This window comes from Platalea leucorodia (assembly GCF_965183815.1).
Source record: "Platalea leucorodia genome assembly, chromosome: 6".
NCBI lineage: Eukaryota > Metazoa > Chordata > Aves > Pelecaniformes > Threskiornithidae > Platalea > Platalea leucorodia.
The window spans coordinates 66,506,341-66,519,155 of record NC_138828.1 but is presented as its reverse complement, the minus strand read 5'-3'; the positions used below and the strand labels follow the sequence as shown (position 1 = coordinate 66,519,155).

At 39.9% G+C, this 12,815-nt stretch overlaps 1 protein-coding gene across 8 annotated transcripts in view; it reads right to left on the bottom strand.

Moving 5' to 3' along the window:
• Positions 1 to 12,815, bottom strand: part of CCDC149 (coiled-coil domain containing 149) — a 57,231-nt gene that overhangs the window by 40,375 nt on the left and 4,041 nt on the right. For 6 of the 8 annotated variants that reach the window (XR_014228615.1, XR_014228616.1, XR_014228617.1 and 3 more), the window contains exons 2-3: positions 7,169 to 7,330; positions 6,593 to 6,631 (exon numbers count right to left, since the gene is read on the bottom strand). The exons of 1 other annotated variant lie outside the window; for it this stretch is intronic. Coding sequence is in view for 4 of the 7 variants with exons in the window: in XM_082316019.1 (XP_082172145.1) it covers positions 6,593 to 6,631; positions 7,169 to 7,330 (201 nt within the window). In the remaining 3 variants the exon portion in view is untranslated. The remainder of the gene's footprint in view (positions 1 to 6,592; positions 6,632 to 7,168; positions 7,331 to 12,815) is intronic. One more of the 8 variants, XM_082316021.1, reaches the window with a different exon arrangement.

Below are 12,815 nucleotides of genomic sequence, written 5' to 3'. Positions count from 1 at the left end.
ATACCTTTACAGTTTAAAAATATTTTGAAGTACAAACAAGCATTTCTATACTGCAGTTTACAGTCTTTTATTTTCAGCCACACCTTCAAAAAAAAAGAACACTGAATTATAGGGCTGACAGGAAAAAAAGTTTGATGAAACATCAAGCACACTTGATGGGTGTGACTGATTGATAGCAAATTTAATTGCAGTTTCTCCTTCAATGCATTCATATGATTGCAATGGCTGAATTAATACAGAAAAACCTGCTTTGCTTACCAGCTACCACTGTCCACTCCCAGGTAGAAGAACTGATGACCTCCCCTAGCACCAGCTTCCTTACGATAAAAAGCAAAAATTATTGTATTTTTCTCTTTAAGCTGAAAAAACATATAGAGAAGACTCTGAAATTATAGGTTGTGGGCATACTAAGCAAAATACACTTCATATGGGTCATATTTCCCAACAGAAAAACAACAGCAAAAAATCAAAGCCTTGCCAAGCAGTCACTTGACAAAAAACAAGAGAAGAAAATCCTCTCTTCCTCTGAGTATATGCCGCCCTGAGAACCAGGCAGGAATCCCACCACAGAAACACACCAGTCAAAACTTGACAAGGCTCTGCAAAACAAGACAGACTCACTCACGCTCACATACCTTCAAGACACTCAGCAACTGGAATTTTTATAGAGTTGAACTAAAAAGCCATTTTAGCAGTAGACATATAAAATTAATACTTTTTCCCTCCTTTTCAACCAGGCTTCTGCGTATTAGCTTAGCACAGTGTTGCACAGGACCAGCCACCACCCAGCTGCACCTAAAGAGTTTGCCAAAGGCCAACAAACAAAATAAGGTTAGCATCAACTACAGACTCCTTTAAGAGGCCAATTTTTGCAAAGCAACTTGTTAACGTACATCATAAGCAGCAACCGAGGGTATCAGTATGAACTACCAGTATCATGAGAAGTTACTTGGCAGAAATTCCTTCACTGTGAAGGTTCAATAAGCTACTTCGGTCCCCCCATACTTCATACAGGCATCAAGTTTTTGTTGACAGCAGAGGAATGTAGTCAAAGAGAAATGATTAATGTGTACTTATACAAAGACTACTATACTAGGATAGAAGAAAAGATTGTTTCATTGGCTTGTTCTATCAGAAATATTTTAGCTGCTTTGAGATCTTAAGGACAACTTAAACTTCGAGATAATGCACAAAAAGAATCAAAATCCCTTAAACATTTTGAGCATTGTGACTAATTAACAGAATATTTATCAAGAGTATTCAGGTGCAGGGGTGTGGAAAAGTGTCTCTCTATTCCACCAGGTTGAGACACGGCAACCAGAGGAGAGGATGTTGTACACATCAGGTCTGAACAGTGCGCCAAATTTTAAAGAGGCACCATCACATCTATTAGAATCGACATTTCATCTCCCCTAGCCTCATATTTACTGCAGAACCTACATGTTGAAGAGACAACAGTGTCACTTCACAAAGCATGACTCCTAGTGTGGCTAAGAAGTTCTAGCTTTTGCATACTGTCACCTGCTGCTATCAATGGAACAGCGAAATTCAGTGTGCAGAAACCAAAATCTCTCCACTGGCTATGCTCTCACACAGGCACATTTTGAAATCCGTGGGAACGTTGCTCTCTGATGTGTTGCCAGGGCAAACGATCGCACTGTTTTCCATCTGCTGCCTTACACTATAGGAGTCAAATACATGCACCTACAAACCAGAGCAAAGCGCACAGGTCAGTTTGGCACATGCATAATGCTTTTCATCTTCAGACCCTCTGAAGAGAGGAGGAAATCATTAATCTTCACAGCACCCTTGCGAGATAAATACAAAATGATTGCTTACCCTGTAGTGTACTTTATTTGAAGATTTTATCTCACAGGACTCTGAAGGCAGCTTTTGCGCCTTAGCACAAGACTAGCAAAACTTCCCAAATTCATTAGTTAACAAGAAATAGTCACAGTACAGTCACACTAGTCATTCTTTCTGATGATGTCAAAAACAGTCATAAGGTAATCCCTGAAGTTTGTTTTGAAACTGAACTCAGTGACAGCTGAGTACATTAAGCTAGAAGCTGGAAGCGGAAGAGATCAAAATGGCTCCATTTGTGGTATGCCACAACATACTCCTGTCTGGAACCTCCGTTCCTTCTGATGCTCTGCTTGCCCCAAAACGCTACGCTCATGAACTTACTCATTAGCAGAAGTCAACTGACTGACCAATGTCTTGGTGAGTGTGTAACATGCTGCTGTGATGTCAATGATCACTGAAGCAGTCAGAGTCTTCGCTTGAATGAATCACCTTGGGACACCTACAGATAACTATAACAGTTAAAGACCACGACCTTCAGGAAAGATGCACACAGGTTCTCTGATGAGACTTTTTGCCTAGCAAAAAGAGTAACTATCAAGCTGGGCTCTATACCAGGACTATGCCATCATTACATTATGAGGCTCATTATTAGGAACCTCAAAGAGGGTTTTATGACCATGGGATCCTCCCTAAGACTCAACAGCTGCTTGGAAGACACAGGATGCACTTGACTACATGAGGCAAAAGTATCTTTGCCAATAGGCTGGCCAACTTCATAAGGAGAGCTTTAAACTAGAAATGACGGAGGAGGGAACAAGGAGGTTTGGGATAGAGTAGGCAAGCCAAGAGCCTGGGACAATGGTAAGAGAAGGGACATAGCAACTCACCAACCAAGTGAGCTGAAGTGTAATCCCTTTGAGCATAGGCATGTAAAGAAGGAAGTGCCTGCAGAACAGCCTTGTGGGGAAAGCTCTCAAGCCTGTACTGCAGAACCGGCACACTTGGATGCCCCTCAGAAGCCTCTACTCTAATGCACGCAGCACAGAGAAAAGTTTGAAGTCTGTGTGCAGTTACAGGGCTACAATATCACTGGGATCATGCAGAAATGGTGGGATAACTCACATGACTGGAGTCCTGCAGTGGAGGGATACAGGCTCGTTAGGAAGGACAGCTGGGAAGGTGAGGAAGGGGTGCTTCCCTTTACGTGAATGCATGGAGCCCTGCCTTGGGACAGGTCAGGAGTCAGTTGAGAGCTTTTGGGTCAAGATTAGTGGGCAGACCAACACGGATGCTCTTGTATTGGGTATCTGCTATGGATCTCCTGATCACGAAGAAGTAGTAGATGGGGCCTTCTTCACACACTGGAAGAAGCTTCATGTTCACAGGCCATGATCTTCATGAAGGACATCAGTCACCCTAATACCTGCAGGTAACTGAACACAAAAAATAAAAACCCAACTTTTTTTTACTGTGAGAGTGGTCAAACACTGGAACAGGTTGCCCAGAGAGGCTGTGGAGTCTCCATCCTTGCAGATGTTCAAAATCTGACTGGACACGGTCCTGGGCAACCTGGTCTAGGTGGCCCTGCTTGAGCAGGGGGATTGGACTAGTTGATCTCAAGAGCTGCCTTCCCACCTCAACCATTCTGTGATCCTGTGATGTTTAGCACCATTTAATTTGATTCCTCATACATTTAAAATACAAATATAGGCCCTCGCCAGTGAACATATGCATTGCGGCTTTATTCTTGACACACAGTCCCACAGCAAACCCATTAGCTCCAACTGAGTGGTCTCACTGAGATCAAATTAAGCAAAGCATATTTAGGACTGTGGCCCAGCACAGTCATTTTCCTAACTATGCATTTTACTTCACCTTTGTTTATTCAAAGGATCTCATTTGTATTAAAAGAACTTCTATTTCATATAGAAGGTCAAAGGATTCATGATCTGTTATTTCAACAACAAAGCTTCTCCCTAACTGAAGTTATACTGAAAATTTAAGCAGTGTAGATGAAAATAATAGTCAGTATAAATCAAGTTAGAGATCCCATCAATGTTTGTTTCTTTAAGTTTCCCAGCATGGCAACACTGTCCAACAGATATCCAGTATTTGTTTGCCAATGTCATAGAAATGTTCTGTATCACAGCAAATGCATATAAATGTATACCACTGCAGAATGGTAGAATTTCTCTTTATACAGGACACACAACAGAGACTCTGCAGACACAGCAACATTGTAACATGCCTTTCAAAATGGGGAGTGTCTATTGTTTACCATCTCTGGTGAATTTTAACATCAAAATCAACTCTTCATTATTCCTATCCTCCTGAAACATTTCACCCCTCCATTAATATCCAAAAATTACCCTACACCTGACACCACATGACATTATAAAACTACCTTCAACCGCAGCATTTAATTGTGAATGTTTGATAAGAGAGGCCAGGAAGGCACTGACAGCTCACAGGCTGTGATACCAACACTAAGGTTAAAACACCTACTGCAGGAAAAGAGATTTCAGGAGCACAGTTTCTCATTTCCTGCTTTTGTGGGTTGTCAGAAGGCGATACACATGGAACAATCTTGGGACTGTGTCAGAGATGCGTACCACTGCACACGCACCTTTGAGTGGGAAAACACCGCAGAGCACTGCAAGTTAAGGTACCTTTAAGTAACACCAATTTTACAAAAACACGTCCTGAGTTAACTGCTTGCTGATAGAAATTGCCTGGTTACATGGTATTTCCATACAAACCATGAAAATTCTGTGTTGCAAAACAGGGAGAGAAGGCACGATGTGGAAAACGATATTTTAAGAAGTCACGAAGTGTAATTGATAATAAAGGTGAAAAATGAAGAGATGAATGAGAAGAAAGTAGCAATTCCAACACACCTATTACATGTAAGGTTCTAGATTGCAATTTCAACAATAATTTCTCAGTTGCGGTAAAGAAACATAACAGGTAGCAAATTGTTCAGCATATCCTGTTTTCATCTCATTTCTGACCATAAGAACAGCATGCACTTTTGTGTCACACAAAATTCATTATAGGATCAGGGTCTCTATTTTTATAAAGGGACTGAGGTCACAGACTTCTCCCAGCAGGCAACTAGGCCTCTGGGCAAAAAGGGGATGGAAGAAGTCCAAAAGAGCACAGACAACATCTCTCTTTCTTAGATGAGAAAATGCTAAGAAATGTATGTACAGTAATAAAGGAAAAATATTCATAATTTTATTTCATTATTCCTTGAAGCATTTCTCAAAGCAAAACTATACTCTTCTTCAGAAAGGTTGCCCTAACTACTCCAGATTATCCACCTTGTATGCTACAGACGTACTTCTCGGGAGAATGAAAACTCAAGGAGTGCACTAACAGCCTATTACTGTACAACCTAAGGTATATATTGTCCTTGCGGGAGACCTATAAATGACCCCATCTGAGAACAAGATTTTCTTTCTTTCACTGTTACCTAGCATGAATACATAACTTTCTCAGAAAAAAAAAGGACTCCTAGCTAGATTATTAAATGGCTTTCCAGGCACTCACCATGGTAAGATTTGCCAAAACTTAATATAATTGCATCTTCTGAATTTAGACTAAATTTTGCTAGTATTTTAGAAACAAGTGTCAGATTTATTTGCTTTGAAAGATGGAAGAGGAGTTAGAACAACACCCATGGGATGGCAAATCTCCCTTCCTATTTATCTCTGTAATGACCCATATACTGCATTGTTTTTTCTCCTTTTAATTGTATATTCTTCAGCTCAAATTTTAGTAGTCAGAATGCACAAACCTAAATCTGGTCATAAACTTTTACTAGAACTCTGTTGAAATAACAGAATTTCAAATAAATTATGCTAAATAATGAGGAAGTTAAATGATTCTACACCGAGCCACTGACTTCTTGGCAGCTATTTGTTAAGTGCCTGAAGGATTAATTATATTGCCTCTGAAAGTTTAGTTTAAAACAATCAAAATCCTAAGCCCCTAAAATTTTAAGATAATAGCAAGAACTACATGCAAACTCCCAGGGAAAGGATGATGAGTAAAACTTCTGACCCATTAAGAGAATGCAATAACCATGTTTTAAACACAGTTAAAAGACTTTCAGGACTAGCAATTACAGTAGCAATTTTTGTTATTTTGGGTTCTTCTCTCCCTGCTCACACATTGTGGTTTGGGTGCCATTTTTCTCTAAAAATTAAGATAATTTTAAGATGTGACAGCCAACACTCCATAATAGAGACACACTACATGAATCTCGGGGCGGGGGGGAATGAGCAGGCAAAAAGTTTTTCAAGGGAACCATAAAATGCAATTACCATTGTTCTTACCATTTATAACTCATAGAGCCCAAGCGACCTGGGAGAGTACCTAATGGAAAACCGTACTCACAACAACAAATTAACAACTATGGGATGTGCAGACAATGCATTCCCAAATTGCTTTTAAGTATGAGAAGTCCTGTCACAAACCCATTTTAGGACTCAATACAAGAAGGATAAACAACAAAGAGAACAATCTCAAGTCTCCGTCCACTGACCAATTTCAGTCTCAGGTGAACATAAAAGCAATAGCCATATATTCTAATTAATGATAGTTCAGATATTTCAGAGTGAAACATGTTTAGACAAAAGCACAAGAAGCCACAGTTTAAAGACTGATCTTTTCAACAGACAGAAATGTTTGCTCTTTACCAGATTTCTTAGGTTCTATTTTCACACTTTTGCAAAGTACTATTGTAGCAGATAAATAATGTCAACTGAAAAATCAATTCTACCTGTTTCCTCTTTTCAGGTGGAAGAGATGGATCCCCATCCTACAAATAAACATACATACTTTATTGGCAACTTCTCTGTGAAGCCAGCAACTATATTAACTTTGTGGATCAAATTTTAAAACACGTATTTTAACTACAATGTTATCAAAATTCTTTCTAAAATACTGCATCTTGATTAATATCAGTAATATTAATTTAATCTCAAAAATTGTCAAAGGCTGAAGATTTCTTTACATTTCTAGAACAGCAGGTCATTACAAATTTATGTTGCATTATTTTTCATAACGGTACATTAAGTTGCTGTGAAATAATAACACTGCAGTCAGTTTTTAAATGGAATTATGACTGAAACTAATTTCCTCAAAGCACGCACTGTCTTTCTGTGTCTTATGTAACAGGCACTACGCCGTCAATGCGGAACAAATGAGTAATAATATGATCAGGGCTGTACAACTGCAGGACTACTGTAAACAAGTACCTAAACATTTTTACAGCACTCGTTCTGGACTCCTTTAGACTTTTTTTGAGGTCGATTCTTGCCCCCCAATTATACAGTATTCATAAAGAACAACCTACAATCAGCTCCCGATACTTCTTTTTCAGAGACTGGTGTCGTTCCCGCAACTGGTTGGCCATAAGCTTGTACTGGTCTCTTTCTTGTTGACAGGTGTCCAGCTCTTTGGAAAGGATTAGCAATGCCTCCTTTTTACTTTCAAGCTTCCTTTTACACACCAGATACTGCAGAAGAGAAAAAAAAACCATAATTGTAACAAGCCATTTCTACCCCAGCCCATACTGGATTCAAGAGGCTCAAGTTTTTCTCTGAAAAGGTGGAGGAAGACTCTCTGCGCGAGATCAAAGTCTGCCACAAGTTGTCTTAGCTTATTAATAACAACCACGGGAAAGAAATACGTTGTATCAGAAGCCTGAAATGCATTTGGAAGGCCACATGCTCACGTGGCCACTGTGAATTAGAAAATTCAGCAATTCAAGTTTCTCCTCTTTTCCCTCATATGCAATAGTATGAAGAACCTCACAATTTGACCCGCAGCCCTGGGAGGGCTGCTGGAATGAAGAAGCCGTTGCCAACTCCCTTTTCTACTTCTGTCCACAATACCCAGCTCTCAGTTAGCAACCAGCATTTCCCACCTCATTCCCCCTTCCTTCCTCCCCGCTACCAGCAATGTCCTCTGGGCTCAGCCTCCTACCTGGACAGAGAAAGAGGGCCGTGTTACGGCAAAAAGGGTAGCATGAGTGGCAACCAAAATTTACCTTGAGTCTGAAACAATTACAGTGCGATACCCTATCGGCACAGGTAAAAGAAACTAATTTAGCTGTGATACTATATGCACTTGCTTGTTGAGTCAAAAGAATGGGAAATAATGCAGGAATATTGCAAGCACCTGAATGGGGAGGGAAGGCAGAGGTGAGCCTTCCCCTCCAGCCACCGCCGCTTATGTGTAGGGCTCACGCACAAAGCAAAGCAGAACTTGCAAATCTTAGCTGTTCTGCATTAGTCTGATCTGCTTCATTGCCTTTCCCCACTGAGAGGAAGAGAGAGTAACGTGTACGTCCTCCTTTCCTGCGGTGCCTAAGTGTTACCTATCAGAAGTTTCAGGCAACTTTTTTCACTTAACGTGATGTTCAATCAGCAGATTCTTCTTACCCATCACTTGACACTGCTCATGCTAAAGCATGTATTTCTATTTCTGATGTTACTCACTTAAGACGTGGCACTAAATACTTTCTGAATGTGCTCTGCAAGAGACCAAATATCACAGCAGTCATGAAAACAATTTATAGTTTCATTATATACTCTGACAAGAATACTTTGTCATTACGGGCTCTTGTACAAAGCAAGAGCATCAGCACTTCCATACTGTTCAAGTCAGTGCTGTTCTTTGGGACAAAAATCATTACTTGTATGTACTACTTGCTTGGAATTGACTTTGTTAACCTCAATTTCAAGTCAATGAGAAAGGGAAAAATGAGTTTGATATATTAGTACAGCCAACATTTTCCAAAAATGGTAAATGTTTAGTTGCAAAAAAGTGGGAAGGGAATGTGAAAAGCAATTCCAAGAAGGATTTGAACTCACAAAAAGGACACTTCCACCTTGGATTAATTTTATTTCTGGCAACACTGAAGTTGAAATCCTGCCATAAGTTTTCTGGATTATGATGCCTTGGCATCAACTTTACAAAGGCAACTGTACCTATGTACTTACGTCCTTACTGATACCTTACACAAAAGTCAAGTCTCCTGATAAAGCACTGAAAGGTATCACAAGCTAAACTTTAATATTGTCAGCAAGTGATTACAGGGACATGGTAAACCTGCTTCAAACTTGATAAAATAATGCCTTCCCTTACAGTGAAATATTTGCCTCTGACAATCTCTCTTCTTTTTTCCAGTTTCATCTCACGTCTTAGTCAATTCTAAAATATGCCTTCACTAAATTGTTTTTAAATATTAACAATCTGATACAGTAATTGCAAATAAAAAAGAGTAAAAGCAAACCTCACAACCACTTTAGAAAACCAAACAGCCCAAACCCCTGAACCAAGTAGCCTGTGCTGTTCCTGTAACCACCAGGAAGAATGAAGCTGGCCCACCCAGCCAGTGCCTAGGTGGAGCAGAGCAGCCTATACAATGTGCAGAGTGGGAGGGGAGCAAAGCTAAACACCTCGCCTTAGGACACCCACACCACCGGCCGCTGCCTCCCAGCCTTGCTGCAAGTGCTGGTACATGAAACCGCGTACGAGAGAGTCGGAAGCTAACTGGAGCATGTGGATAAGACTATAAAAAATAATACTTATCGGGCAGGAAATGCAGACCTAGCGCTAAACAAATCTTGCTTCTGCCATGAGTCACAGCTCTCCACAAAGGACGCAGGCTTCACCTTTCACAACAGCGCTGGCGGGGGCAAGGGAATTCTCCATTATCTATTAGGGTGAGGATAATGAACCATACACAGATTGTGGGGACAGTTGTGTTCAGGGTCTAAATGAAAAGGAATAATGATCTCCTCCTTGTTTAAAGTATATTTTAACTTCATGAATTATATACTGATGTGCCATACGGAAGGAAGGGGCTTGGCATCTCTCATCAATGCACTGTTTGGATTTTACTATTAAAATGACCACCTAGAAGGTTTTTTTGAAGCCATTTTTTGCCTTTTGCATATATTGACTTTCCCAAATAAATGGGGCAAAAATAGTAATATTGTATGGTAATTTGTTTCCATGGGCTTATGATACAAGAAACAATAAAGCCACAGCATTTCTGTGGAATTTGATTATTCGACAGAGCTATGTTTCCAATTCCAATTACCATTTCTGAAGGAAAAACAAATTATACAAAGACAGACCTCAAAGAGGTTATTCAATATATATGCTTCTGAATATTAAAAAAACAAAAGTACTAATAATGGCCATAAACTGACCTAACAACTGTACACCAGAAATGGCTTCTACTCAAGGAAACAACTGAGTCCCACCAACAATTTCCCATATATGGACAAATAAGTGCAGCAAAATTGGTATGCTGTCAAAAGGAACACAGGATTTTAACAGTCTTTTTGGAGCAATGCAAGCAATAAGGAAAATTTTCTGATACAGTCTGAGAAAAAGCATTCAATAGATGCTTCTGGCATTCATACAGAGATTTTTTCCTCTGCAACTGAACAAAAGCCTACATCTCACATACTGTCTATCAGTGAGACAAACAAGTGAATTCTGTTATGCACTACAGTTACTACAAAATATTCTTATTGTCTTTTGTTTCTTTTTAATTCATGTTCCAAAATAATCTTTGAGTTTAAAAAACAAAGTTAACCAGCTGCTATACTTTCAATCTAAAAGCTACAACGTACAACTTTTCATATCTGTCTAGTGACTTTTATCTACCAATTCGCTGTTATCTGCAATAAAGCAAATTATAATTGCTACAAGGAAGATCATAATAATTAAAGGAATATATATGACATCCTACATTACTGCCTGAACTGCTTTACAGCCAGATAACTACTTTAGTGAAATTGAGTAAAAAGAGACTGACATTACAGGAGAGTGTAACTGCTCCAAGGTGACCCTCTACATCGAACACTTACTATTTGTCCATTGCTATTTTGAGTGACAAATCTGGATAGATCTCATTAACGACGAAGCAGACATGGTCTAATAATCTGATGAAGCTGGGACACTGTCAAGGTTTTAGACTTTCTTTTTTTTAAACCAACAAACACACTGAATTTCTATCACAAAAGAATTTCTTTTAGATTTGTACAAATTACTGGCCTAAACTTGGGTATTTAATGACAATTAGTGCCAAGAAGGAAAATATCTAATTTCCTGAGGGTGAAAGTAGAGATACTATCTCCAAACTGTGCTTTGGAATCACTGTGGATCATATTGTGTGTCCTCTCAACACTCCGGGAGCTAGTATCCTCCCAAATGCCAACAGGCCGCCACATTGTATGTGGGCCTGGAAACCTATCATCCACCATGCTCTCAGAGAAACCATGAACTCTACTCACCATCTTTTGGACAAGAGATCCAACTGCTATTGAACTGCCTGAAGTTTTATCAAATTTCTCTTCACTGCTTTCTTGGATGCAGTTTTGTTGTGGAAACGACAAACTGAAGAGTCCCAAAATGCATTGCAGCCTCACTATATGGGGTATTTGTTGACTGTGTTTCAGTAATGTTCCTCCCCTTGACTTCAGATTAAACTGTTCAACTTATCTGGAAGAGTCAAGCAGTCAAACCCAGAGAAATATACAATTACTGGCAGTTTGCCTGCCATCTCATCTCATATCCTCATCTCTGATAAAACCTGAGACAATGCAGTGTCCTTGGTTTTATCCCACAATATCAACTCTGCTTTTCCTGCTGCCCAGCGCTTGCTTCACTAGCTGCCTCCTGACTGCTGAAACATAAAGCAGGCTGGTATCATTCACTGATGATCTAAGGGATACAAGCAGCTCCCCAGAACACCACGTCTTGTCTTGACGACAATATTACACCACATCATCTTCACTGGTCATTTAGGAATCACCATCATTTGATTTGATTAGTCAAAATAACACTATTTTGTGATGTGATCCAGCCCTTGAAAGTTTTGTATGCTGTGCTTCAGATTACATTATTAATTTCTCCATGTTTGGTCCTCAGCATCCCTGTGGGTATCTTAGTACAACCTGGAACAGGGAAACATGAGAAGCAAACACTTGTTTTGTTGCCTGAAAGCCCAGCACGCACGTCTCCGTAGCACCTCTCCCACAGGTCCCAAGAACTTTGGAGAGCTTTGGGGAATTTCGGAGTCACGGTGCCAGCTCTTTTAGCGTTTCCACTTCCTTTTCCAAATGACAAAGCCATTACGATGCCAAACCAATCAGCTAGGGACCTCAGAGCATCCGCTCCACTTTGTTCTTCCCTATAGCCACTGGCATTTGCCTGCGTTTGGAAAAGCTCTGAAATTAGTGTCTCCAAAGCCTGCCGGGTCCCCTCATATAGGTTTGGTGAATTACATTTCACTCTGTTTGGAAAGGCAATGTGACAGAAAGTTAGAGAGATATTATAAACATTAAAATCTCACTAATTTTCCTTCCTCTTCTCTCTTGTCCACATAAAAAAAATTGTGCAACCAATGGGAAAGGTATGCTGTGCCAATTACAAGCAGGTTAGGTTTCTCACTCTTACTCAGAATTCACGTCTGGAACATTCAGCTATTTCAACTAGAACTACCGCTCAATAGTTATGCGTTTGATAAATAATTCTCGAAAACTTTCTCCAAGTTTTAAGTTGGCAATTACTAGGCAAGGGATCTCAAGAACACAAGCATATCACTTCCCTCTGTGGTGCCGAAGACCATACACAGTTAATAATCAAGAAATAGCCTCTTGAGAATGACAAATTAAATGGAGATTAAATCTCTTCCAACTAATTTTAGGAGGCACAGCCACATATGAGTAGCTGTAAATAGCATACAGTAAATGCTCTAATGTGTGGGAGGTGACAAGGGAAAGAGAAGCATTTTGACATTGGATTTAATTCTAGAAGTTGGCAAATCCGAGGGAGAAACAAGCAGAAAGGACGGAGGACAACCACTCTAGTCTTACGGGTTTCCTAGGAAACCTTTCTTGCTTCCAGTGGAAAACACTGCCAAAAGTACACGTTCTCCAAGCAGTATTAAATTAGGACTAGTGCCAACTCTCAATGAA